We start from the raw sequence: 27538 nt of genomic DNA, 5'->3' as shown, positions 1-27538 counted from the left end.
CCTCGCCGCGGGTCCCCCACTTGGCACCAGGATTGAGTTCCTGCGGGAAATGCCGCGTCCCATGACTGGAAGCGCGCAAAAGCCGAGGGGCTGTCGGGGGAGCGGGGATTCGCTCAGTTCCCGGGACCTGCTGGGCCTCGGAGACGAAACGCGCGGGTCTCCGGGCACTCTGGCCAAACCGGGAGTGATGTCATCTGTCTCCCGCCTGATTGCGGGGTGGGGGTGGGCCGGCCAGAGTCAGCTGGGAAGGCCTTTGCGGGGCACGGAGGAGACCTCTGCAGCGGGAAGACTAAGTGCGGGTCCCGGCCTGGAGGTGGCGTGGGAGGGGGGCCCAGGTCGCGCCAGCCTGGCTGGGGATTCTCGTTTGCCGGCGGACAACCCCCAGCCTGCTCCCCGGTCCGGAGCGGGGTGCCCGGGTGAGGAGGGGGCCCCTTTGTCTCCCGCGTGGGTCCTGCCCCGAGGCCTCCCTTTCTGTTCCCCACGAGGAGTTTGGGGCAGCCGGGGTGGAGGGGCTGATGTGCTGGCGGCCCCTGGGGCAAAGGGAGGAACTGCACGGTCTCCATTTTAGTCCCCCCTGAGAATAGGTAGCGGCCGAGTGGAACCTAGTCCCAGAACTGCGGGTTCGCAGGGTGCTTGCACCTGTGTGCCCTGGCCCTGGCCGCTTCCTCCCTGCTTCCTTGCAGCCCCCTCTTGGGGAGTCTTGGGTGTCTCCTTGGGCTGAGGGGAGGGCCTGGTAGCTCTCCTTGGAGCCTCTTTCTGGAGAGGCATCTGGCCCGCGGAAAGTGGACAGGGCAGCTGGCCCAGGGCCTGACTGCGGAGCGCGCCCATGTCCAAGGCTGCTCCTGTGCGCTTGTCAGACCCTGCGCCGCCTTGAGAGTCAGGAGGTGTCATTCCTGGATGCCGTAGCCAGGTGCTCAGCCACGTCTCTGCCCTTCCCAGGGCACTCCCCCAGCCCAGCCCTGGGCACATTGTCTGGCTCTGGTGCCCCAGTGCCCTGCTTCCGGCCCAGCCTCTGACTCATAGTGGCCTGGAGTGGAGCCCAATACACTGAAGGCACTGCCTTGCCTCTGCTTTCCCAGGCTGGCATCACCAGGGCAGGACTGGAGGGTACTGAGTAAAGGGGCTTCTCGGAGCCTGCCTCTGTGGACTTGGCAAGTGGCGTGAGCCCTGGGAGCCTCTTGTTTCGGAGCGTGTGGACGCCCTGTGACTAGGGGCCAGTGGCAGCTCCCTCTCAGTGTCCTGGGAGTCGGGTCAGCAATGCCGGGTAGAATTCTGAATCCTCTGTGACTGATGTGTTGCTGAGTGTGGACATTGTCCTCTCTTAACGGGCTAACAGCAACTCTGCCAGTTTACTCGTTCTTTTTTTTTTTTTTTAATATTTATTTATTGTTTTGAAAGTCATATACACAGAGGAGGAGAGACGGAGGGGAAGATCTTCTATCCAATGGTTCATTCCCCAAGCGCCTGAACCAGCTGGAGCTGAGCAGACTCGAAGCCAGGAGCCAGGAGCTCTTCCAGGTCTCCCATGCAGGTGCAGGATCCCAAGGCGTTGGGCCATCCTTGACTGCTTTCCCAGGCCTAAAGCAGAGAGCAGGATGGGAAGTGTAAAGCCGGGGTTAGAACCGGCGCCCATATGGGATCCTGACGCGTGCGAGGCGAGAACTTTAGCCGCCTCGCTATCACGCCAGGGCGTGGTTACCTGTTCTTGTATCTAGATCTTGCCTGAGCAGACATTTCTAAGGGGTGCCCACCCTGGTCGGGGCCTCATGGGAGGAACGTAGAGGTGGGTGGTGGTCGGGGGGAGCTCAGCGACAGTCTGTAGAGGGAAAGGTGCCAGGGTTAGGAGGAAGCCGTCGTCCTCTGGGGTGTCTTGGCCTGTGCTTGGGGTGCTTCTTGGGCGATTTGGCCGTTTCTGAATTTACAAACACCTGTGCTAGTGAGCTGAGAGGAGGGGAGGGAGGAGATGGTGGGAGAGTGACCTCTGTTTTGTGAACCGTTCAACTGAACACAAAGTAGGAACCGTTCAACTGAACACAAAGTAGGACTTTTTAGAGCCACTTGAGAAATTGCCTCTTGGACACAGCATATGCATCCAGAATCCAAAGATGCTGACACCAATTTTTTTCTTTTAACTATGCCTTTGTTTAAGGAAATGCAACAATGAGCAGTTATTGAGAGAATATTTAAGACGTTTTTTCACAAATATTTAATATTATAATCTTGGTGCCTGAGGATTACAGACATCATTAGTTTTGATCCATAAGTTGTTTTTTTTTTTCTTTTAAAGATTTTTTTTTTTTTTTTCGAACAGAAACATTTATTTGCGAAGGAACCAGATGAGCAGGGAAGGGGAAGCACCTCCTGAAAGAAAGCCTGGAGGTGGGGTTCCTCTCGAAAGAGGAGGGGGAGAGAGAGACCCCTAAAGATTTTTTTTTTAATTGCAAAGTCAGATATACAGAGAGGAGGAGAGACAGAGAGGAAGATCTTTCATCCAATAATGATTCACTCCCCAAGTGACTGCAACGGCCAATGCTATGCCAATCTGAAGCCAGGAGCCAGGCACTTCCTCCAGGTCTCCCACATGGGTGCAGGGTCCCAAGGCTTTGGGCTGTCCTCGACTGCTTTCCCAGGCCACAAGCAGGGAGCTGGATGGGAAGTGGAGCTGCCAGGATACGAACCGGTGCCAATAGGGGATCCTGGTGTGTTCAAGGCGAGGACTTTAGCCACTAGGTTACTATGCTGGACCCAATTAAATTTTTTTTTTTTAAAAGAAAGGCAGAGGAGTCTGTGTCTTCAGAAGTGGGAGAAGTAAAAGCTGACAGCCCCACCTGTTTTTCTGGATTGGGGTGGCCGCTGCGGCCATATGTGGTCCCCTTACATTGTTAGTGCTGTAAGAGTGTGTGGATGCTCTCTGACCTTCAGCCTGCTCTTCCTGCAGGGAGGAGCTGGACGAGCTGCACTACCAGGACACCGATTCCGACGTGCTGGAGCAGAGGGACAGCAAGTGTAAGGTCAAATGGACCCATGAGGAGGTGAGTGCTAAGGCAGCTGAGGAGGTGAGGGGTCCTGGTAGCCTGGGGAACTGGCTGTTGATGCTGGATGCCCCGTCAGGTTGTAGACTGTCATTGTTGTGTCACAGGTTGGCATGTGTGATACCATCATGGGTGTAGGCTGGACTGCCCCCTGTACCCCCCAAAATTGGTTTATTGGAAAGCAAAGCAACACACAGAGTGGGTGGCATGAACCCGAGTCCTCAGGCCCCGACTGCTCTCCCAGGCCACAAGCAGGGAGCTGGGTGGGAAGCGGGGCTGCCTTAAACCAGTGCCCATGTGGGATCCCTGCACATACAAGGTTTGAGCCACTAGGCCATTGTGCGGGAGCCCTGGCCTGAACTTTGAAAAGAGGACTAACAGACATTCCAGCCACTGGTTTATTTCCTAAACATATGCAACAGCCAGGGCAGGGCCAAGCCGAAGTCAGGAGCTGGGAACTGTAGCTGCTGTGGCCAGGATCCCATTATTTCAACCTTCTCCCGCTGCCTCCCGCGCAGTGGCAGGAAGCTGGAGCCCACACGTTAATATGGGATGCCCCTAGCCATGTGCCCATTCTGCCTCATTTCCCTTGGTGTGTGTAGTTTCCCATTTTTTTAAAAAATTAATTTATTTGTATTGGTTCACTCCCTAAGTAGCCACACGGTGGGAGTTGAGGCAATTCAAAGCCAGGAGCTTCCTCCAGGCCTTCCATTGCAGACACAGGGTCTCAAAGCTTTGAGCCGTCCTCAGCTGCTTTCCCAGCCCACAAGCAGGGAACTGGATGGGAAGTGGAGCAGCCAGGATTAGAACTGGCGCCCATATAGGATCCCAGTGTGTGCAAGGCGAGAAGTTTAGCCACTAGGCTACCATACCCCATTAAGAAAGTTTGTTTTTGCCTGTTTGCTATTGGTGTTTTTTGTTTTTAACTTACTGTATAATGGTATAACTGTCTTTAATCACTTCAGATGTTCCTTCAGCTGAGTGCTATGCCTGTCTTTTCTGTCCATCATACTGGGGACCCAGGACGGAAAATTTAATATTTTGTGGGCTTAGGAGAATAAGCAAGACTTTTTTTAAGGTTTAGATTTATTTATTTTGAAAGAGGTGGGGGGAGTCAGATATTTCATGCAATTGTTCATTTCTCGGAGCAGGGGACCACAGCAGTCAATGCTGAGCTGGCCCAAGCCAGGAGTTTCCTCTAGATCCCCTACATGGGGACAGGGACCCAAGGACTTGAATTATCTGCTGCTGCTTTCCCAGGTGTGTTACCCAAAATCTGGGTTGGAAGTGAAGTAGCCTGAACTAAAACTGGTGCCCATTGGGATGCCTGATGCTGTAGGTGCCACAGCACTGGCACCTAAGACAAGTTCTTGACCCAGAACAGCTCTGTTGGGATGGAGAGATAAGGTCACTGGCATGGCCATGAGATGTGCCTTGGCCTTTGCTGGACCCTGGGAGGGCCGTGTTCATGTCCATTGTGCTCCATGATGTACCTGCAGTGCGTAGTCTCTTCTCATACAAGGCTTACAGCCTGCCAGGGCCTAGAGTCCGCATGGGCCTGTGTGAGCTGGGTGGTGCCGCTGATTGGCCGTGGTGTTTTGAGGCCAGATGAGGATTTGAAATTCAGCCCTGGGGGAAGATAAGCTGTATAAAGTGTCCTGGGGCACAGCTGGGCCTGGAGTGGGGTGGAGGAACAGGTACTTGAAGGGCTGATGGAGATGCAAGGTAGATTTCCTGGAAGGCCTTGGGCTGTGCTGTGAAGTTCTGGGCTGGTTTCCCTGGCCCCACAGGCCAGGGGAGGTTTTAAAGCTGGGGAACTGTGTGGGTGGAGATCCCTTCCAGCCCTCTGCTTGGGTAACCTCCTGGGAGGTTTTCCTTGTGTTTTATGTGAGCTAAGGAAATCCTGGGAAGAGATTGGGGCAGCTTGGGGCTAAAAGAGCTGGGGGCAGGGCCTGGACTGTGGCACTGTGGCTTTAGCTGCTACCTGCCACATCGGAGGCTCCGATCCAGCCCAGCTCCCCACTCCTGTGCTTGGCGGAGCAGCACAAGGTGGCCCATGTACTTGGGCCCATGCCAGCCAAGTGGGAAACCCTGATGGAGTTCCAGGCTTCTGGCTTTGGTCTGACCCAGCCCTGGTCTGAACCCTTTTTCCTTTTAGTATTTATTTATTTTTATTGAAAAGGCCGATTTACAGATAGATAAAGATCTTCCATCCACCCACTGGTTTACTCCTCAAGTTTGTCACAATGACCAGAGTTGAGCTGAGCCTACAGCTTCTTCCGAGTTTCCCACGAGGGTGCAGGCTTTGGGCTGTTCTCTGCTGTTTTCCCAGGGCACAAACATGGAGCTGGTTGGGAAGTGGAGCAGCCGAGACACGAACCAGCACCCATATGGGACCCCGACATATGCAAAGGGAGGGTTTAGCTGCCGAACCATTGCTGAGTCCCATGTATATTGTATTTTTATAAAATTGAGAAATATTGTCTCCTACCTTGGTGCCTCAATTGGCTAACCCTCCCCCATCAATTGCTAGGATCCCATGTGCATGCCAGTTCTAGTCCTGGCTGCTCCACTTCCCGTCCAGCTCCCTGTTTTTGGCCTGGGAAGGCAGCAGAGGACTGCCCAGTCCTTGGAACCCTTCTCTTGCATGGAAGACCCGGAAGGGGATTCTGGCTGCTGGCTACAGATCAACTCAGTTCTGGCTGTTGGGGCCATTTGAGGAATGAACCAGAGAATGGAGGATCTTTCTATCTCTCCTTTGTAAATCTACGTTTCCAATAAAAATACATAAATCTTTTTTTGAAATACATTATGTAGCAGCAGCTGCAGCCATCTGACCCACAGTGCTATGAGTTTTAGCATGTGTTTATAGCTACAGATAGCAGCAGTTGTACTCCAGAACATTCCACCACCCCCAACAGAGCCTTTATTCTTGCTGTCCCTGTGGTTCAGTCACTCCCTCCTTTTTGTTCCTGCAGCTCAGTCCACATTTTCTAGAATTCCGTATGCGGGCATCATCTGGTGTGTCCCCATTTACGTCTTGCGTCATCGTCCCGGGATCTGCTTTTTGGGTCATAGAGCTCCTTTTTTTTCCCCAGTTTTTTTTTTTTTTTTTTTTTATATATATACGTTTTTATTTTGAATTTCTGAATTATGTGGTACAATTTCGTATAGACTGGGATTTTCCCCCCAAACTCCCGCCCCGACAGGTTTTCCCCATTTTACTACAGTGGTGAAGTCCTTCACAAGGAATCATAATTCCATCAGCCTCTTATTTAAGTGTGCCCTGACATTGCTGGTACAGTGTCAGACAGTCTGGCATCCCATTGTCTATGCATGTCCAACAGTTTCATTGGGAGTCCATCTTCTTCTGGAAGCAGGGATGCATGCTGCAATACCCCCACATCTGGATATGGTAGACCCCAGTACTCCATCATACATTTCCATAATTGAGAAGCCATGAAACAAGGTCAACAACTGGTATGACGGAACTTCTTTTCAGGACACTGTTGTCTTCCACCTACGTTCCACTCCCTGGGTCTCTGCATCTCCAGGGCCGAGTCTGGTCACTTCTGGCCTGGGTGTGGTGATGGCCTCTCGTGTCTGCTCAGCCTTCTCTTGTCCCTTTTCTTATCTTGCCAGCAATGAAGGAACTCTGTCATAAGCATGTGGTAGTATAAAGATTTATTTGTTTCTATTAGAAAGGCAGATTTACACAGAGAAGGAGAGACACATCTTCTGTACACTGGTTCACTCCCCAAATGGTTGCAATGACCAGAGCTGAGCTGATTCAAAGCCAGGAGCCAGGAGCTTCAAGTCTCCCATGTAGGTGCAGGATCCCAAAGCTTTGGGCCATCCTCCACTGCTTTTCCAGGCCGTAAGCAAGGAGCTGGATGGGAAGTGGAGCAGCCAGGACATGAACTATATGGGATCCTGGTGCTTACAGCAAGGGGAGGACTTTAGCTCATTGAGTTGTCACGCTGGACCCACACATGTGACACTGTAAATGCCCACTGCTCTGATGCCTCAGTGGCTGAGCCTGCTGTGCAGGGTGAGGAATTCTATGAGATCTGGTGCCTTCCAGAATCATCTTGCATCTCTCATTCACTTGCTTTCTGCATTCTGGCAACCAATTCCTCTGTCTTTCTCAATAGACAATTATCGAGGGCCTCTGTGTTACATGCCCTGCAGGGGGAGTTCTCCCGTCTGAGATTTTGAGAAGCTCTCCCTAGACCGTAAGCCCCTTAAGGTTCCTGCTTGCTGCTTTGTCACTCACCTGGCACACAGCAGGAGGTCATCCTAGCACAGGGTGAGAGGCACTAAGCTGTTCTTACAGGGCCTGGTATCTCGGGTGCCTGTGGGGCAGCTCCAGAACCCTGCGAGTGGAACCCTCTGTCTTCCTCTTGTTGCCAGGACGAGCAGCTGAGGGCTCTGGTGCGGCAGTTCGGACAGCAAGATTGGAAGTTTCTGGCCAGCCACTTTCCAGTGAGTATGGCAGGGGACTCTCTTGGGCCCAACAATGGGCCAGGGACTCGCCCTCTGCCAAAGAGGAGAAGGGAGTACCTTATTAGATGCTTCCAGAGGAAACCCGCTTCACAGGAGGCCTGGCTTTTCCTAGGGGGAGTTGTGGGGTCCCGGAGGAAGCCGCCAGGCACAGCTGCCTTCTGCCTCCTTGTGTGTAGGGCTGTGCAGGGTCTGTGGCTGGGCCGGTGGCATGTGTATTTGCATCCCTTCCTGTGCGGCAGGTGGGGGCTGGGTTCCTTAACAGTGAAGCTGCAGCTAGGGGCAGGTGGGGCTTCCGCAGCTATTATAGGCCCAGGCTGCAGGTGTCTGTCTTCTGGCTTCCTGCCTGGGTCCCCTGGGCTGCTGCTGCTGGTTCTTCTGGGAATACTAACACTTCCTGAGAGCAGTGGTATCGGAAGCCCCTTGAGGCTGAGACAGAGTTGGTTCGGGTGGAGGATGGGCCCCCTAGTGCGCCTTTGGTTGTAGCAAAGGGCAACCACATGTGTCCTAGGCTGTGGGGAATGGTGCCCATCCACCTGGTGAGGGCCGGACCTCATTTCCTGAGCCCAGTGCTTTGTTAGAGCCCCAGCCATGGTTCAGAGGTTCTCACAACTTCCTGTTCTTTCTGTTCTCCTCTCAGAACCGCACTGACCAGCAATGCCAGTACCGATGGCTGAGAGTCCTGAATCCAGACCTTGTCAAGGGGCCCTGGACCAAAGAGGAGGACCAGAAGGTAATTTTGAGCACAGGCTCACCTGTGTGCCCTGGGCTTTGGTCTGACTGTGGGGCCACAAGCACAGTGAAGCTGCTTGGCCCATTGCAGGTGTGTCTGTGCACCTGAACCTGGGAGTGAGTGAGTCTTCCTTCAATTGGTCTGGATGTTTCCGCACTCCCAGCTCGAGGCCCTGGGTCCTGATTCTCCGGGTCTCCAAGCAGGAGCTGGAACTGTTGGGCACAACACTTTGCTTCGTGATCCCATCCGTAGGGGGAAGCACGGACAGGGTCCCCCTTCACCTAGAGCTGTTACGAGTGTTGGGTGGGTGGTACATGTGCTTGCTGGGCATGGCAATGGCTTACAGTGATTGTGACCGGAGTGCCTTTTTCTGGGCTGAGCAGTCTAAGTAGTGTGTGTGTGTGTGACTTGAAAGGCAGAGAGCTGCATCGGCTGGATCACTCCCCAGGTAGCTACAATAATGGAATGTTGTAGGCTGAAGCCAGGAGCTGGGAGCTTGCTCTGGGTCTCCCATGTGAGTGGTAGGGTTCTAAGCACCTTGGCCCTCCTCTGCTGCTTTCCCAGGCACATTAACAGGGAGCTGAGTGGAGCAGGTGGGTCTTGAACCAGAGTCCACATGGGATGCTTGTTTTGCTGTGGACTGTAACTTTACCACATAAGTCACATAAGCAGTGGCCCCAGGCCTTGTTCTTTTGGTTCCCACAGTCATGTGAGTGAGTGCCAGCGTCACCAAGACTCTGGGAGTTCTAGGGGTTCCCCCCAGGCTAGAAAGAGCTCCTGGGCCTTCTCTGGAGTCCCTGGTTCCTTCAGATGTCACAGGAAGGCCCTCCATTGGGCACATACAGCCCCAGGGGAAAGAGGTCTTTGAAAAAGGAACTAGATTTTTTTGTGTGTGTGTTGTTACAGTAAATGTATCTGTTTTTGTTTTATTTGAAAGGCAAATGCCTACAACAGCCGGGCCTGTACCAGGTCCTCCAGGAGACAGCAACTTCATCTGGGTCTCCTGTGTGGGTAACAGGGACACAAATACTTGAGCCATCGTCTGCTGCCTCCCTGGATGTGGGAGGCATCAGCTGTAAGCTGGATCAGAAGTGTAACAGCCTTGACTCAGACCAGGCCTTCTGATAATGAGATGCAGGCACTGAAAGCAGAGGCTTCACTTACTGTACTGTATCACCTACCCGAAGTTTTTAAACAATTACAAGTGAAATTTTAGGTGTGGAGTTGGTAATCACCATGATGGTGCCTGCATTCCTTATCAAAACCCTTTTGCCCCAAAGTGTCCTCTCTTCTATGTGCACAAGAGTGTGTGTGTCCAGAGTTCAGGAGGAAGCTGGCTGGGAGGCTGTGAATGCTGTTTCTGGTCTGAGCAACTGGGGGTCAGTTTGCTCAGTAAACTGGATTGGCCGACCAGTGGCTTGGGCTGCCACCTGGTGGTTACCAAACACGCTGTATGGGCCCGTGGCAGCCTCAGCAGGAGGGTCTCTACCTGACCTTGGTTCACTTGGGCCTCCTGTGGGGTAGGAGCCTTTGGTGTCATGGACCCCTGCAGGCGGGTCCTCATCTCTGCTGTGTGTGTTGATTGGGTTGTGCTCTGAGCAGGGAGACAGGACCCTTGTCCCCTGGGCTCACTGGCCTCACAGAAGCTTCTCTCCAAGGTTATCGAGCTGGTCAAGAAGTATGGCACAAAGCAGTGGACCCTCATCGCCAAGCACCTGAAGGGCCGGCTGGGGAAGCAGTGCCGTGAGCGCTGGCACAACCACCTCAACCCTGAGGTGAAGAAGTCCTGTTGGACCGAGGAGGAAGACCGCATCATCTGCGAGGCCCACAAGGTGCTGGGCAACCGCTGGGCCGAGATCGCCAAGATGCTGCCTGGGAGGTGAGGGGCTGGGGTGTGCAGGCTAGGCTTCTGGGAGGTGATAGGCACATGTGTGCGGGCCTCCCCGGGAGTGCTGTGGCTTTGTGTGATTCTCTAACCCACACCCTTAGCTGTAGGACCTCCCTAGACGCTGATAGGAAGGGTTTGCTTTATTTTTCTTAGCTTTATTTTTATTTGAAAGGCAGATGACAGAGAAATCTTCCTTCTACTGGTTCACTCCCCATATAGCTGCAGTGGCAGGAGTTGGGCTGGTCCAAAGCCAGGAACCAGGAGCCTCTTTTAAGATTTATTTATCTTTATTGGAAAGACAAGGACTTTAGCCGCTGGATTACCATGCCGGGCCCTGCTTTATTTTATTTTTTTTATTGGAAAGGCAGATTTTTTCAGAGGAGGAGAGGCAGAGAATGATCTTCCATGCACTGGTTTAATCCCTAAGTGGCCACAGTGGCTGGAGCTGAGCTGTTCCGAAACCAGGAGCCAGGAGCTTTTTTGTGGGTCTCCCATGGGGGTGCAGGGTCCCAAGGCATTGGGCCATCGTCTACTGCATTCCCAAGTCACAAGCAGAGAGCTGGATAGACAGTAGAGCAGCAGGCATTAGAACCTGTGCCCATATGGGATCCTGGTGGATGCAAGGCAAGGACTTAGGCACTAGGCTACCATGCCAAGTGTCAGGAGCCTCCTCTGGGTCTCCCACATGTGTACAGGGGCCCAAGGGCTTGGATTGTCTTTCACTGCTTTCCCAGGCACATTGGCAAGGAACTGGATTGGAAATGGAACAGCTGGGACTCAAACCAATTTCATGTATGGGATGCTGGTACATTTAACCTATGTCATAGCAGCAGCAGGATATTTTCATCTTTTTCTTCTTTTCCAGTTCTTTAGCTTTACTTTTTGGGGAAATTTCTTTGACTTTACCTTCTATTACTTCTTTGGAAATTAAATTTTTACAAGGGCTTACATTTTTTTTTTTTTACTGACACCCTATTTTAAAATTTATTTTCATTTGAAAAGCAGAGAGGAGAGAGGTTTTCCATCTGCAGGTTTACCACCCAGGTGAGCACAACAGCTAAGGGTGGGCCAGGCTGAAGCCATCAGTCCAGTGTCCACCAGCTCTCTCCCAAGGCTGGCGGTAGCCTGTGCGTGTGCCCATCATCTGCTGCCCCCAGAATGCAAATTAGCAGAATGTTGCCTTGTCGACAGTCTCCAGGACTCAAACCCGGCACCGTGTGATAAGGCATGTTGGCATCCCAGGGGACAGCATAATTTGATGCACAGTAAGGCCAGCCCCGTTCTGGGACATTTTTTTTCCCTTTATTTTTGACAATCTTTACATAGATGATTAGGGCATAAAGGGTCAAGGGCTACAGGAAAGTGGGTAAGACTGTTTCCATATCATTGCTTTTTTTTTTTCTTTTTTTCCTTTATCTGGGGTAAAGGGGGAGATACAGGGAGAAGGCCCACCCAACCTCCCACCTATCCCAGGTCCCCGACGTGGGGCATGCTCCAAGGGTCTTGCTCAGGTGGTTTTGATAGTTCAACAGTTATGAATTGCTGCCAGTCTTCCCATTCTAAGCACGATGAAGTCATTGCAGAATCCACTGATTGACATAGTCCACCTTAGAGTCTCCATTTGCCCAGTTTTTCACTACCAACATATGGCTGGGGTCGTTGATTGGTTTGTTCTGTCCTCTGTTGTGGTACTAGGTGTCCTCTACAGGCTCCAATGGCCTGCCATATCCTCCATGTACACCTGGATATGCTGTCCACGCCTGAGCCTCTGAGGAGGCTCGGCTCTGAGACTTGCACTCCATGGCAGACCATGGAATCTGCACTTCTCTTCATGGTTGGGGTTCTGAGTCCGACAGTTCGATTGGGGAGATCCCCAAAGAAACTCAGACCAGATTCTTGTGTGTACTCGCCAGTACAGGACCGTGCGCAGTTCATCGCCCCTAACAGCTGGTGGTTGCAATTGCTGGGTTGGTTCTGTTTCCAGCCCTGTCTTCCGCTTGAACCAATGGGAGCTGCAGTCCAGCCTGATTCTGCCCACTTCATACTTGGCCTTCACACAAACCATTGGGAGCTGCAGCCTAGTCTGAGTGCCTTCACACAAACCATTGGGAGCTGCAGCCTAGTCTGAGTGGCTCCCAATAATCCCCACCAGGTCCAGCCCCTACCCTGGTTCCCGTGCTTGCCAGTATGAACAGTATACAAGTCCAATCTGTCCCACATCCCATTCAGCTTTCATACATGTCAGTGGGCATTGAAGCCTAGTTCAACCCAACCAACTCCATTATCTAGCCCACACACATGCTGGTGGGTGCCATTCTGTCCAGCCACATCTGCCTCAGTCCTGGTTTTCATGCTCTCCAGTGGGAGGGGTAACCCAAGAGGAAGGTGCCCACTATTTCCCTACTGGACCCACTCCTGGATCACGTACTTTCCAGGTGGTTCTTTAGTATAACTTGACAGAATTAGCCACCAGAGCCAGCATCTGCCATCTGGTGCTGCGACAAAGCCTAACTGATTTGTGCTTGCACCAGTAGGGACAGTCAACCAAACCTGGCTGTTCCCTGATCTGGCTCACATGAGACCCGCATATGTTGTAGCCCTGCCCGGTCTGGTCTGCCCCCATTTCAACTCATGCTCTCCAGTGGGCGAGGTGTGAAACTTTTTTTTTTTTAAAGATTTGTTTTTTATTTTTATTGGAAAGGCGGGTATGCAGAGAGGAGAGACAGAGAGGAAGATCTTCCGTCCCATGATTCACTTCCCAAGTGAGCTGATGCTATGCCGATCCGAAGCCAGGAGCCTCTTCCGGGTCTCCCAGGCGGGTACAGGGTCCCAAAGCTTTGTGCCGTCCTCAACTGCTCTACCGGTCCAGGGAGCTTGGATGGGAAGTGGGGCTGCCGGGATAGAACCGGCGCCCATATGGGATCCTGGGCGTGCAAGGCGAGGACCTCAACCACTGCACCACCACGCTGGACCCAGAAACATTTTTGAAATCCATATATATGAAAGGTTTTCAGAAAGTTTAGAAAACATTATGATTTTTTTTTTTGCTTTCTTGATTTATTTTTTTGTTTTTGTTTTGAAAAGCAGAGTTAGAGGAAGATCTTCTATCTGCAATTCACTATCCAGTGGCCAGAGCTGGACCAGGCTTCAGCCTGGAACCCCATGTGCATCTTCCACATGGGTAGCAGGCCATTTTCACTTCTTTACCAAGCATGTTGTCAAGGAGCTGACTTAGAAGTTGAGCAGCCTGGCACTCGAACCAGTGCTTGTTTGGGATGTTGGTGTTGCAGGTGGTATCTGAATATGCTGTGCCACCACACCAAGCCCCCAAAATAAAGATACCTTTTTTATCCCATTTCCACTAACTTTGCAAGTGCCTTTGTACATTGATGGATGAGACTCCTCATGACAAGCTCCTGTCTGCTTAGCCTGTGTGCCCCCCTTCTTGCGTTGTGCTTTTGCTCATCTTGAGGTCGGTGGAAATGCTCTCAGTGGTGGAGAGTTATGCCAGCAGGACTTCTCCTTGGAGCTGATGCAGCTGAAGTGGGGGCCCCTGCTGGGTGTGGGGTTCCCTGCCTCCGGCCTGGGATGCTGACGTCCTGTTTGCTCCCCGCAGGACGGACAATGCTGTGAAGAATCACTGGAACTCCACCATCAAAAGGAAGGTGGACACGGGAGGCTTCCTGAGTGAGTCCAAAGACTGCAAGCCCGTGTACTTGGTGCTGGGGCTCGAGGACAAGGACAGCCCCCAGAGTGCCCAGTCTGCGGAAATCCAGGTGGGGCCGCTTGGGGGCAAGGGTTGGCTGGTTTGATGTGTGTGTGTGTGTGTGTGTGTGTGTGTGTGTGTGTGTGTGTGTTTTAAAGATTGACTTATTTGAAAGGCAGAGTGACAGATTTTATCTGCTGGTTTACTTTCCAAATGCCCGCGATAACCGGGTCTAGGCTAGGCCACAGCCAGGAGTGCCAGGAACTTTATTATCTCCCATGTCGGTGGCAGGGCTCAGGTACTGTCCCAGCACAAAAGCAGGATGTTAGGTGAGAAGCAGGGAGCCTAGATGCAAATGGCACCCAGTGTGGAATGCTGGTGTCATGAACCGAGGCTTACTCCATGAGCCACAAAGATGGGTCTGCAGCTAGTTTGATGTTAGATTTATCCCAGCCCACCTCGGCGAGTTCATCAGTTTCTGTCACAGGATGCTGAGGCAGGTGCATGTGTCTGGCACCTTCCTGTGACACATGTCTGCTTGTAAGGTACATTCGTCTTTCTATTTCCTATGGAAGGGTCACACCTGGTAAGGGGTGACGTCAGGTAAAAAGTTGGCTTTGGCCTTCTGTCCTTGGAAACTGCTTCTTTTTTTTTTTTTTTTTTTTTAAGATTTATTTTGTTTATTTGAGAGAGTTACAGAGAGAAAGAGACATCTTCCATTCACTTATCCACTGGTTGGGTCCCTCTTCAAAGGCTGTAGTTCCCTCTTCAAAGCCAGAAGTTTGTTTGGGGTCTCACAGGTGGGTGTGGGGTCTTAAACACTTGAACCATCCTCTGTTGCTTTCCCAGACCATTAGCAGGGAGCTTGACCAGAAGTGGAGCAGTTGAAACTTGAACTGTTGCACATGTGCGATGTCCAGATGCCCACTGTGGCTCATTGCCAGCCCAAACAGCTTTCTTTCATATATATATATATATGAATGTTTGCACCAGTGAGGACTGGACAGAAAGCAGAAGCTCAGAACAGTCCAGGCCTCCCACGTAGACTCTAGGGACCACGCTGTACTGCCTGCTAGAGTGGATGTTAGTGAGAAATTGAAGTCACAATCCTGGGCTGAAATACCAAGCAAGGCATGCCAGTATGGGATGTGGGTATCATAATTCCCAATCTGAGTAACTTCCTCTAAAAGTAAAAGGTGGAGGAGGGGCAAGTGTTGTGTGGTGGGTTAAGGTGCCACCTGAGCCACCAGCATCCTAGTGCTGGTTTGAGTCCTGGCAGCTCTACTTGCCTATTTACAGTCCAGCTTCCTCCTGCTTTGTCTCAAAAGCAGAGGATGATGGCACGGGGACTTGGAGGGCCCTGCTATTCTGATGGGAGACCTGGGTAGAGTTGACTCCTGGCTTCTGCTGGATCTAGCCCTGTCCTTTGTTTGGGGACTGAGCCAGCAGATGGAAGTTTCTCTCTCTCTCTCTCTCTGCTCTCATTATTGCTCTGTCAAGTACATGAACAATAGGTAAAAAGCATGTTGGTAAAAAACAGACATACAGATTTATATTCTATATTAAGATTTGTTATGTTTAGTACAGGGTTGAATTAGGAAGTCATGTGATCACCTAACCACCATGATCTAGATACGGATGCTCTCTTGACTTCCAAAGTTCCTGTGTGTGGCCAGCTTCTGACTCCCCACCCAATGGAGGCATCTGCTTCCTGGTTTGCTGGTTGCCTTTCCATCTTTACCACAATGTGCATGGAGAGTGTGGGCCTGGAGTCGCCAGGTGGTGTGCACCAGAGCTTGGCCATTTTCTTGTGTGAATGGTTTGAGTGTGTTGAGTATAGCTTGGTAAGAAACTGCTAGACTGGCTGCCCATGCGGTTAGCTTTTAAAGAGTTCGTGGCAGCTCCTGCCTCCCGTTATACCTGCCATAAGTGTGTGACCACATCTTTATCTTACCTCCTTGTCTGCTGTCGCTGTCCATTTCTGTTCTCTTGGCGGCTGCAGTGACACCAGCCCCCGGTGAGGTACGACCCCTTACGTAGCCCGGCTGTTGGTCTGCATGGCAGCAACTGGGTCACGTGCCTCAGTGTTCTTGCTCTACCCATGGGGAAAAGTCACGCAGACCAGGGAGGTCACGTGGCTCCTCCAAGGTTAGGCAGTAAATGGCGGCACTCTTGTCCAAGCCTCCGCCCTCTCCATGGCACTGCTGTGTCTCCAGTCCTGTGGGATCTTGCTTTCAGCTCCATGGAGAACAGATTGGGATTTGGACAGACCCCAGGGCAACTTGAGAGCCTTTTTGGGGACTTATACCTTGTCAGTGAGAGGACACGGAAGTGCTTGCCCGTGGAGGCAGGAAGTCAAGGTGCTGGAGCAGAGGCCGGTGCCCAGCTTTACTACCAGTGTGTTAGAAATGTCAGACCAGGGGCCCAGCGGCGTGGCCTAGCGGCTGAAGTCCTCGCCTTGAACGTGCCAGGGTCCCATATGGGCGCTGGTTCTAATCCCGGCGGCTCCACTTCCCATCCAGCTCCCTGCTTGTGGCCTGGGAAAGCAGTCGAGGACAGCCCAAAGCCTTGGGACCCTGCACCCATGTGAGAGACCTGGAAGAAGTTCCTGGCTCCTAGCTTCGGATTGGCATAGCATCAACCGTTGCGCTCTCTTGGGGAGTGAATCATCGGATGGAAGATCTTCCTCTCTGTCTCTCCTCCTCTCTGTATATCTGACTTTACAATAAATAAATAAATCTTAAAAAAAAAAAAAAAAAGAAAGAAAGAAATGATAGACCAGTAGCAAGCGGCCAAGGAGTTACCTGGTGGAACTGAATCAGTTCCTGGGCCTCCGGATTCACTCCAGTCTCCCTGCAAGGGACCTTAGTAAATCACTTGAGCTTGCTTTTCTTTTTATACATTTACTTTGTTTATTTGAAATGCAGAGAGAAGGGCCTGACAGCGCCCACCTGCTGGGTCGTTCCCCGGATGCCCACACGCACACAGCCTGATTTTGGCCATGCTGAAGCCAGGAGCCTGGAACTCCCTGTGGGTCACAGGGGCCCAAGTTCCTGAACTGTTACCTGTTGTCTGCCAGGCTGTGCCTTGGCAGGAAGCTGGAGTGGCGAGCAGAGCTGGGGCTCAGCTGCGCCATATGCACTTTCCCCAAATGTTTTCTGGACTGCCTGGGTCTGCCAGGGTAAACACGCCCATTTCCAGGGTTCTGCCTGGAGGCCTGTGGCTGCAAGGGATTTCCTACTGATTTTTTAATTTTCTTATTGTTTGTAATGTTTATAAGCCATATGCATTTTTTTTAAGATTTATTTTTATTGGAAAGTTGAATATACAGAGAGGAGGAGAGACAAAGAAGAAGACCTTCTATCCGATGATTCACTGCCCAAGCGGCTGCAATGGCTGGAGCTAAGTTGATCTGAAGCCAGGAGCCTCTTCTTGGTCTCCCACATGCAGGTCCCAAGGCCTTGGGCTGTCCTCAACTGCTTTCTCAGGCCACAAGCAGGGAGCTGGATGAGAAGTAGGGTCGCGAGGGTTAGAATTGGCACCCATATGGGATCCTGGCATGTGCAAGGCGAGGACTTTAGCTGCTAGGCTACCATGCCAGTCCTTATATGCTTTTTTTTTTTTTTTTTTTTTTAATTTGAACATGCTTACAGAGAGGTAGCGGAGAAAATGAGATCATCCACCTGCTGGTCGCTCCCTAATGGGTGCAACGACCTTTGCTGGACCAGGTTGTAGCCAGGAATGTCATCCAAATTTCCTACATAGGTGTGACGGCTCAAGCTCTTGGGCCATCTCCTGCTGTATTTCTGATCAGCTGGGAGCTGGATCAGGAGTGGAGCAGACAGAACTCTTAAATGGTGCCCATACAAGATGTTGGCCTTGCACGTGGTAGCTTTACAGGCTACACCATAGCACTGCATGCAACTTACTGTGTTTTGTTTTGCATTTTATGTAAAGATTTATGGGCCTCGTGTGATGGGCTAGTGGCTAAATCCTCACTTTATAACTGCAGTCGCATGGGAGACCTGGAAGAAGCTCCAGGCTCTTGGCTTTGGATTGGCTCGGCTCAGGTCATCTTGGGGAATAACTCAGGGGATGCGAGATCTTTCTGTCTCTTCTTTCTGTAAATCTGCCTTTCTAACAAAAATAAATAAACCTTTAAAAAAAAAAACCCGACACATTTATTTACCTGCATTTTTCAAAGTTTTCATTTTGAAATAATGTTAAGCGTTCAGGAAAGTTGCCTTTACCACATTTGTTCTTTCTGTAATAGTGTTTTAGTTTTCTTTCCCCTCCTGAGCCTTCTGATTGCTGCTTGTTGCTTAATGCCCTTCTCCGCCTCAGTCCTTCATTGTGGGTTGTGTCAGGGCTAGGACACTCGTGTCTGTGACTGCATGCACCTGGGCCAGTTCAGGCCTTGAGTCTCATCTTCCTGCACAGCTTGCCCAGGTGCAGCCAGAAGCAGGTATGTTCTCATGCTGTCGCCAGCTTGTCTTGGTCTCATGAGATTAAGAGTGTGGGGCTCGTCGTCTTCCAAGTTCCCTCACTGTTAAACTTGGTGTGTGTGTCCTGCTAGAAACTACTGCCTAATTTGTACCTCAACCAGAAAATCCAGACTGTCCCCTATGTGACCCGCAGGGCAGTCTGGTGACCGGCTGGCCACCGGCGCCCCCCGTCGTGAAGGAGGAAGAGGGCAGCGAGGAGGAGGCCGCCCCTGCCCCGTCTGCAGAGCTGGCGTTTGTCCCTGCACAGCCGGAGAGCCTGCGCACTCCAGAGCCCTCGGAGGAGTTCCCCAAGCGCGAGGACCAGGAGGGCTCCCCGCCGGAGACAAGCCTGCCTTACAAGTGGGTAGTGGAGGCCGCCAACCTCCTCATCCCTGCCGTGAGTTCCAGCTTCTCAGAAGCCCTGGACTTGATCGAGTCGGTATGTGGCTACCTGCAGCTGGCAGTGCTGCTTGCTTCGGCCTGTGTCCTGTTCACTGCTTTGTGCCACTGAGGGTCTCGGTGCTGGGGGCTGAGTACCAGGACCTGGGCTCACTGAGGTGGCCTCCAGGCAGTACTGGTGGCACTGCGTGGAGGATAATTGGCACGCACCAGCATTGGGGAGAGTGATGTTTGCAGCACCACGTGGTTGGGCTTCCTGGAAGAGGGCATCAAGAAAGGCTGGGGTGGAGTGGTGAGTAAGTTCTGGCACTCAGGAGCAGACACCCTCCCCCAGCCGAGACTGCACTCGCTCTGGTGACAGGGCAGGACAGGGGCAGCCCTCTGGACCCACCATCCCAGCTCCTGCTGCAACAGCCAGTCCTGCAAGCTGGGACCGAGTACCCCGCACCCCTACCTCCCCATGCGGGGGGCATCCAGTCTCTGTGCTGAAAACAGCTGTACTGTTGCTTTACCTTCTGCTCAGCCCGAGTTCAGTCCCTGGGGCATCCTCAGTTGTGTCTTGGCCCTGAGGGTGAGGCAGTGCTGTCTCCAGGGGAGGGTCTGCTCTGCTCCTTGCTGACCCTGAGTCTCACACGTGGGCTGCACCACCTGGGGTGCCTGCTGTACCCCTCAGGGACTGTCAGCTGCTGCTCGGAATGGGAGAGTAGCACTGTGGCTCCCCCTGCAGCCCTGTGGTCTAGGTGCTGAGCAGCTGTGGAGGTGAGAGCTGGGCCAGGCCTTGCCTAGCACCCGCCACCTCCCTCCTGATGGCCACCGAGGCAGGGAGAGGTCACCGTTTTGTTGTTGAGGACCTACGCTGTGCTGGCCCATGCTTAATACAGAGCAGGTTACATGTCCCTTTGGAAATGCTTGGGATCGAGTGTTGGGAATTCTGGACCATTTGTGTAGTTTGGTTAATATTGCGGAAATGAGAACCAAGTACAAGGTGAAATTTGTTTATGTCTCTTGTATGCATTGCTTAAAGGTGATTTTGCATTGTTGTTTTCATTTTGTACATGAAACAAGATTTCATGGCATGGAATCTTCTACTTGTAGTTTTTTTTTTTTCCCATACTAAGAAAGTGTCAGAGTTTAGGATTTCTAGATTAGGGATGTTCACTCTATATGCAGGCACTGAGTGTGCACTTGGTGCCCGGCTTGCAGTGGCTACCCAGTGTGTGCCCCTCATCTGTTAGCAGTCTAGGACGTGGGTGGAAGAGTTGCTCACCTGGGCGGACTTCCTCACTGAAAGGGGAGGAGGTTGGTAGGCTCAACTTCGGCACCTCCAGGGCTCCCTGTAGTGGCTGATGGCGAGTCAGGCGTCTGCAGAAGTCGCCCCAGGCAGCCCTTGGAAAGTGTAATTCTGTCTGTTGGATGCTATCAGTTCTGGGTCTCCCTGAGGCTGGAACCTGGGCTTGCGGTGAGCCTGCTTGGAGCTGGCCTCGTCCGCCCTTAGGAGTGATCTGTCCCAGTCTCCTGCAAGTCCTGGTCAGCAGAGTTCTTCGGTGGAGTCTGGGCCTAGACACTCTATGTAGGGGCCAACGTGGGGCTCTCTGCAGAGCCTTGTGTTGTAATCGCTGTGTACAGGTGGCAAGATGGGGGCTGAGGGAGCGTCTCGTGTGTTCTGTTCAGTGACTCGGCCGGGGAGGCCTCGGCTCAGAGGTGGGTGGGGAGGGTCACAGTCATACTGCTGGGTAACTGTGTGGCAGCTGCATTCCCTCCCTCTGTGCAGGACCCTGATGCCTGGTGTGATCTGAGTAAATTTGACCTCCCTGAGGAGCCTTCGGCAGAGGGCAGCATCCATAGCAGCCCAGTGCAGCCTCGGGCACCGTCCCAGCCACAGGCACTGACACCGCGCCAGCCGGCGGGCCCGGCGTCCAGCGTGACCGAGTACCGCCTGGATGGCCACACCATCTCGGACCTGAGCCGCAGCAGCCGGGGCGAGCTGATCCCCATCTCCCCCAGCACGGACATCGGGGGCACGGGCATGGGCACACCACCCTCGGTGCTCAAGCGGCAGAAGAAGCGGCGAGTGGCACTGTCCCCTGTCACCGAGAGCAGTGCCAATCTGTCCTTCCTGGACTGCAACAGCCTCACGCCCAAGACTACGCCCGTCAAGACCCTGCCCTTCTCGCCCTCCCAGGTGTGTGCTCCACAGGCGGGTTTCCGGCCAGTACTTAGGGAGCGCCTACATTTTTCTCCGTGATGGTGTCCCTGGAAGTTGAGAGAGCCCAGCGGGGGTCTTGAAAATCCATAGGCAGAGATTAATCCTGTTGTCCTTTCTCTCCCGTGGCAGTTTCTGAACTTCTGGAACAAACAGGACACCCTGGAGCTGGAGAGTCCCTCCCTAACGTCCACCCCAGTGTGCAGCCAGAAGGTGGTGGTGACCACACCCCTGCACAGGGACAAGACACCGCTGCACCAGAAGCACGCTGCGTGAGTGCGCTCTCCTACCTGCCCAGCCCTGCCCACACAGCGCCAGCCTGGCTGTCCCAAGGAGACCCCTGAGGGTGCCCTTGTGGCTGTTACAGTGTCTTCCAATTCTTCCAGTTTGCTTTCCCTCAGTGTTTGTTTCTCTGAAAGGCAGAGTTAAGCAGGACAAGCTCTTCCATTTATTGCTTCTCTCCCAGATGGCCACAGTGGCCAAGGCTGAGCCAGCCCGAAGGTGGGCACCTGGATGATCCAGGGCTTGCATGTAGGTGCTAGGGGTCCACTCAGGCCATCGCCCACTGCTTTTCCAGGTGTGTTAGCAGGGAGACATGACTCAAACTGGCACTTGTATGGGATGCGAGTGTTGCAGAGGTTAACCCCCTGCACCACCACACTGGCCCCATTTTTTAGATGAAAATTTTTTTTTTTCTTTTTCCCTGTGCCACTTACAAAATCTAAATGGCCATGGAATATGTGACCCTGTGGTCTCCCCGTGTGTTTGGAGCTGGAAGGGCAGGTTAGCTGTGTGGGAATGGGTTCCTGAACAGGACAGCGGGGCTGCAGTCCCCATCTCTGGGATTCTGTGTCCCTGCCCTCCAAAGCCAACACAACACAACGCCACCTCATCCCAGGCCAGCTGTGCCCATTCCTGGGAACAGTGTCTGTGCGAGAGAGAGACTTCCCTGTTCCTCTGCTTTCCTCGTTGGCTGCAGGAGCAGCAGTGAGGACGTTCTGTGGCCTCGGCACTCCTCCGTCCTGGAGAAGTGGAATTCATCCAGTGGTTTAAAGATGCTTGTCCCTGGCATGTGGCTCTTGCGGGTTTCCAACAGTCTGAATATAGATGCCATGTTTATTTTTAATTTTCTGTTTCATTTTGGATCATTTCATTGACACATCTTCAAGTATGCTAACATTCTGCCATTTCTTTTTAATTTTTTTTTTTTTATCTGAAAGAGAGAGATCCCCCATTTGCTGGTCCACTCTCAGATACCTGTAACAGCCAGAGCTGGACAAGGCCAAAGCATGGAGCCTGGAGCTCCAGCTGGACCTTCCCTTGGGCTCAAGCTCTGGAAAGCAGAGCTGGGACTTGAACACCTGCACTCTGACAAGGATGAGGGTGTCCCAAACACCTGCCCCTAGTGACTTTGTTGTAGCAAGCCCTCCCTCCATCGGTCCCTATCTCTCATCTTCACTTTGTTAGCTTGAGCCAGTTCCTTCACCTTGGTGGGAATGGTGTGGCCTGGTATGCCAGTTGTGCCTCCTGTTGTGCGCTGGTGCCTCCTCCAAGCAGCCTGGTGCACCCCACTTTTGAGTCAGTGCTGTGGGTTTTTGTTATGGGCTTGTTCATCCTTGCTGATGCTGAGGAGGTTTCAGGCGTGGGTCATGTGGCCCAGGAACTTTGTGTCATGGTGATGCCACCTCATGGGACTCGGGGTTGACCTTTAACTGTGTTCTGAACTGTGGGACACTCAGGTGACCTGCAGGGACCTCTGTTTGCCATATGCAGGATAGCAAGGACTCTGTGGAAGCTGTTGGATTTCAAGTCCTGAGAAAGGCAGGGAACTGTGCGTTCTCCCTAGTTCTCTGGCTTCTCCAGAGTTCCCTGGGGGACCCCAGGTTCTGACAACCAGGGTGTCTTTTTGCATCCTTGAGGATCAGCCAGGTGGTGTCTCCCCATGGCTCAGGCCATGCTGCATGAGGGGCTGTGCTGTGGAGCCTGGCACCTGGCTGCAGAGCTGAAATTGGCCCTGTGTCCGCCCATACCTGCCCCATCGTTTGCTCCCAGGCAAGGGCCATGCATGGGCCGTTCTCTCCCAGACAAAGGATGTGTTTTGATAATTCTGCCTCTGAGCCTGAGTGTTCCAGGGTGTCTCCGCTCTGGTGTACTCACTGGGGTGAACTGCCAACACCTGCGGAGATGCTGGGCTTGGTGCCTTTTTTTTTTAAGATTTTATTTATTTGATTTTCCATCTGCTTGTTCACTCCTCAAATGGCTACAACAGTTAGGGTTGGACCGTACTGAAGTCCAGAGCCAGGAGCTTTCCCTGGGTCTCCCTCCCACATGGGTGCAAGGGCCCAAGGCCTTAGCCATATTCCACTGCTTTCCCAGGCCTGTTAGCAAGGAGTTGGGTCAGAAGTGATGGACTTGAACTGGGGCTCTTGGCTGCCGGCCTGGCCTCGCTCTCTGACTTCTGTGTGTGCCCTCTATTGTACATCCTCTGGAGAGAGGTGGGGCAGGACTGCAGTCTCGTGATTCTAGCCTGCCCTGCCACCTCCTGGAGCCTAGACTGTGGCGAGTGGCCTGCTCAGCCATCCACCACCATCCATCACTGCCTGTGGCTGCTAGCTGGCCCCTCTGCGACTCTTAGTTACCTTCTGTTTCCTGGAATGGCCTCCCTCTGAGCTCCGGATGTGGACCTGGGTGGAGGTCAGAGTAATGGACAGCTAGCTAGCTCGGTGACCACCTGTCCCCGACCCCCACCACTAAGCTGCCTCCTGTGACCCCTGCAGGTTCGTGACCCCCGATCAGAAATACTCCATGGACAACACTCCACACACGCCCACCCCGTTCAAGAACGCCCTGGAGAAGTATGGGCCCCTGAAGCCCCTGGTATGTGGTGTTGGGCACTGCTGTGGGTCTTTGTCCCTTGGGTCTCATCTGATCACTGTTGGGTCCAATTGACCTGTGGATAAGCTGGGAATTGTCAGGACCCACTTTCCTAGGCACCTTTAGTGTGCCTGGCGGCCGTGGGCCATGCTGCCCACCTGGTTTCTTTAGCATGTAGAGGACACGGGTGATAGTGTCCTGGTGTAGTGCTGGGGAGAAAAGCAGGGGAGGGGGTGAGTGCCAGAAAGATAAAGGCCAAGGGGAGGTGGGCTCTGTTCCGTTTGCACCTAAGCCCTTTGAGTAACACCTCCTGGTCCCTCAGACCACACAAGGAGTCACTCGGGGTCCCCGCTGGCCAGCATGGATGTCCCTTCTGGGCGTCCTGCTGTAACACTGAGCCCTTCCCCACTGCCCATGCCCATAGCTGATCTGCCGCGTTTCTCCTGGAAACAGCAGGTGTTGGAAGATCCTGGGAGGTGAGAGAACAACCCAGCCAGAGAGAGCCTCAGCCTGCAGCCCGCACCCCTGCCTATCCTGTGGGAGGCTCTGGGACAGCAGGGACTGGGTTGGGCTGCAAAGCCAGTGCTGTGTGGGGACTCAAGGGACAAGGGTCTGAGTGGACAGCCAGTGAGGTGTGTGGAGTGCTAAATGGTTAGTACCTGCCTGTTTTCATTGGAGTCGAGGTGTGCGGCCAGGCAGCTTGGGCCATGGAGCTGAGTGAATCGCTAGTCAGCCTGGGTTGTGGGCAGAGGCAGGCCATCTGGTCAACAACTGCATAGCCTCAGGCTGGGCCTGAGCTTCCAGCTACACAGATGACTATTCCTGCCAGAGGCTAAGCCACACCTACCTCAGGGTCAAGGTTGCCATCCCCTTGTCCCAGGCAGAACAGTTAGTGGCCATGAGTGCTCCCTGTAAGGTAGGACTAGGCCCCTAGCCTCTGTCCTGGCATGCTCCACCATGCCAGCAAGCAGGCTGTGTCTGGCACCTGACAGCCTGAGTGTGGGACCTCCTGCCGTTCCCCCCACCTGTAGCCTCAGACCCCACACCTGGAGGAAGACCTGAAGGAGGTGCTGCGCTCCGAGGCCGGCATAGAACTCATCGTGGAGGACGACCTGAGGCCCGAGAAGCAGAAGAGGAAGCCTGGGGTGAGAGGCTACGGGATGCTGGGGACAGATGCTAGACTGACACGGCGGGATGGGGCCTGGGGAGGCGAAGGGCATCCTTGTGAGGGTCAAGTCTGTGAGCCAGGAACTCAAGTGTGGAAGCTATGAGGGACCCCCAGCTGCAGGAGGACCCCAGTTGTGTGGACCCCAACTCTCGAGCCAGCCTCCTTCCCGCTGGCCTTGTGCGGCTCGCATAGGAGGATGGGGTGGGTGTGGTTAGGAGGGCAGCTACAGGGACTCCTTACCTGAGTGGACTCAGCGCCTAGTGTGTGGGTGGACTGAAGTTGGCTTTAGGCCCTCAGGGTGGCGGGAGTGGGTGGCTGTGAGCCAGGGTGGCAGCTGTTTAGGACCATGATGCTGGGTTGGGGACATCACCCTAGAGCCCCTCCTGGGGTGGGGCAGACCCCTGGCTGGTTTCTTGGTGCAAGCCGAGAGGGTTGGAGCATCCCTGGTAGCAGGTGTTTATGCTGGGTTCATACCACCTGTGTGCTGCTGTGCTCCGAGACCTGTCTGGGGGAGGGGTGTTGGTCCACTCCTAGTGAGGAGCTGGCAATCAGCTGTGTCCTGTGGACTGGGGTCAGAGATGCCAGAGTCACCCAGTGGTGGCAGATCTGCCTGTTGCAGGGTCTGGTTCTGGGGCCGTCTATGAACCCCGTCCTGACCACAGCCTTCCCCCCTCCCCAGCTGCGGCGGAGCCCCATCAAGAAAGTGCGGAAGTCTTTGGCTCTTGACATTGTGGACGAGGATGTGAAGCTGGTCATGTCCACGGTGCCCAAGGGTCTGGCTGTGGTAAGGGTCGGCCACATCCTGGAACACAGAGGGCTCTGGGAGGTGGGTCTTGTAGGTCTCATAAGTACAGCACTCTGGGTCATTGCATGGAAACCTCTGACCCGGGATCCCAGCCAGGCAGGGGTCCCAGCATCCTGCATGCAGACCTGACGCTGGCATTGGCTGGGCTGTGTGTCCTAATGACCACAAAGGAGGAGAAAAGTGTCTGCCCAGATTTAGCTTTGGCCAAGCCTTGGGTTTCAGTCCGATTCCCGCCACGGGCTGCCTCGGGTCGTTTCCCCTGAACACTGGCTGGAGGATGGGGCTGAAGATCCCCCTGGCTGCTCAGCTTCCTGGTATGCAGGCTTAGATGGGCCCGAAGGTTCTTACAGTCTTTTTAAGTAAGAAAGATCTGTTAAAACATTCTTTGCCTATTCTTTTGAGTCCAAATGGTTACAGCCCTCCTCCCACCCAGAGGAAACCAAAGCTTAAGAAGTGGCCCTTCTGGCATCTCCGGAGCTACAAGGTCCTGTGGCAGGGGGCGGCCTCCCTGCCGGCCTCCCTCCCTGCCGGCCTCCCTCCCTCCCTTCCTGGCCAAATGGTGATTTAGGCTTGGCTTTGATTTCAGCCAACCAGCATCGCCTCAGGTTCCACCTGCCACACCCTGTCTGGAATCAAAGAGGACAACAGTCTGCTCAACCAGGGCTTCCTGCAGGCCAAGCCGGAGAGGGCAGGGCCAGCGCCGAAGGCCCGCAGCCACTTGGCAATGCCCGCCCCGGTGAGTGCTCTCAGCCAGCTCCCCTCTGGACCTCCACGCAGGCCAATCCCCGTGATTGGCTTTGCTTGAGTAACTTGCTCCCTGAGCTCTGGCCACAAGCCTCCCCTGATCCCATACCTGGAGACAACCCTGCTTCAGTCCCCTCCCATGGCTGAGGCCTCGTGACTAAGCTGCCAGCTCTATTTGGGTTACTCAGGATGTGTCTGACCTCAGGCAGGCTGGCCCTGCCCCTGCCTGCCACTTGCAGCTTGTCCTCCCAAAGAGGGTCTGCCCTGGGGTATGGCCAGGTCTGATCTAGTGCAGCCTCTTGGCTAGGAGTTGGCAAAGCCTAGACATGGGGAGCGGCTTTGCCAGGGCTGCTCAGCAAGGCTCGGGAGGGCGCCTGACTTCTGGGATGGGAGTTTGTGGAGTCGGGGGAACACCGCTGCCTGCATCCCTGGACGGGACCTTCAGCGTCTGCCAGGCTCTTGCTGTCCCTGCTGCATGGTAACACCTATCTCTCCTCAGATGACCAGCGCCTGGAAGATGGTGGCCTGTGGGGGCACCAGGGACCAGCTCTTCATGCAGGAGAAGGCCCGGCAGCTCCTGGGCCGCCTGAAGCCCAGCTCAACATCTCGGACCCTTGTCCTGTCTTGAGGGCTTGGCGGGCGTGAGCCACTCTTTCGTGTTTACAGGGGTGTGGGTGTGAGAGCCACCCACGGGTGACTGCCTTCTGCCACCAGCCCCTCCCAGACTGCTCAGGTGGGGGCAGAAGGGTCACACACTGGCCACGCACAGCTGCGGGCGGCTCCTGGTGCTGACAGAACAAAGTCCTGCCCCTGGGTCTACCTGTTTCCTTCCCCGTGTTGCAAGGGGCCCTATTAGCTTCTCCCAGGCTCTGGCCGGGCCTCATCTCAGACCCTTGCCTGGGACAGGGAATGTATGCAGGGGTGCTTCCTTCTTGTCCAGCTCCTGTTGGCTTTTTTTTTTTTTTTTTTAAATTTTAAAGAATAAACTAGTTTTTTTTT

At 53.6% G+C, this 27538-nt stretch overlaps 1 protein-coding gene and 1 long non-coding RNA gene across 3 annotated transcripts in view; one reads left to right on the top strand and one right to left on the bottom strand.

Moving 5' to 3' along the window:
- LOC121157324 overlaps nt 1-390 on the bottom strand; it is a 6375-nt gene extending 5985 nt beyond the window's left edge. The window contains exons 1-2 of the long non-coding RNA XR_005883997.1: nt 377-390; nt 265-273 (exon numbers count right to left, since the gene is read on the bottom strand). This is a non-coding gene — a long non-coding RNA (uncharacterized LOC121157324). The remainder of the gene's footprint in view (nt 1-264; nt 274-376) is intronic.
- The window catches only part of MYBL2 (MYB proto-oncogene like 2), a 27792-nt gene extending 254 nt beyond the window's left edge, over nt 1-27538 (top strand). Inside the window, exons 2-14 of one of the 2 annotated variants that reach the window (XM_040981448.1) lie at nt 2939-3032; nt 7446-7517; nt 8176-8268; nt 9927-10147; nt 13773-13932; nt 18501-18785; nt 20517-20927; nt 21081-21220; nt 23726-23825; nt 24854-24967; nt 25670-25774; nt 26382-26531; nt 27039-27538. In XM_040981448.1, coding sequence (XP_040837382.1) covers nt 2939-3032; nt 7446-7517; nt 8176-8268; nt 9927-10147; nt 13773-13932; nt 18501-18785; nt 20517-20927; nt 21081-21220; nt 23726-23825; nt 24854-24967; nt 25670-25774; nt 26382-26531; nt 27039-27167 — 2074 coding nt within the window. In that variant the 3' untranslated portion in view covers nt 27168-27538. The remainder of the gene's footprint in view (nt 1-2938; nt 3033-7445; nt 7518-8175; nt 8269-9926; nt 10148-13772; nt 13933-18500; nt 18786-20516; nt 20928-21080; nt 21221-23725; nt 23826-24853; nt 24968-25669; nt 25775-26381; nt 26532-27038) is intronic. The other variant, XM_040981449.1, reaches the window with a different exon arrangement.

The sequence above is a fragment of the Ochotona curzoniae genome, unplaced genomic scaffold, assembly GCF_017591425.1.
Source record: "Ochotona curzoniae isolate NIBS_2020 unplaced genomic scaffold, NIBS_Ocur_1.0 contig_3520, whole genome shotgun sequence".
Taxonomy (NCBI): domain Eukaryota; kingdom Metazoa; phylum Chordata; class Mammalia; order Lagomorpha; family Ochotonidae; genus Ochotona; species Ochotona curzoniae.
Note: the sequence above shows the minus strand (reverse complement) of the source record. Positions and strands in the feature narration are given on the sequence as shown.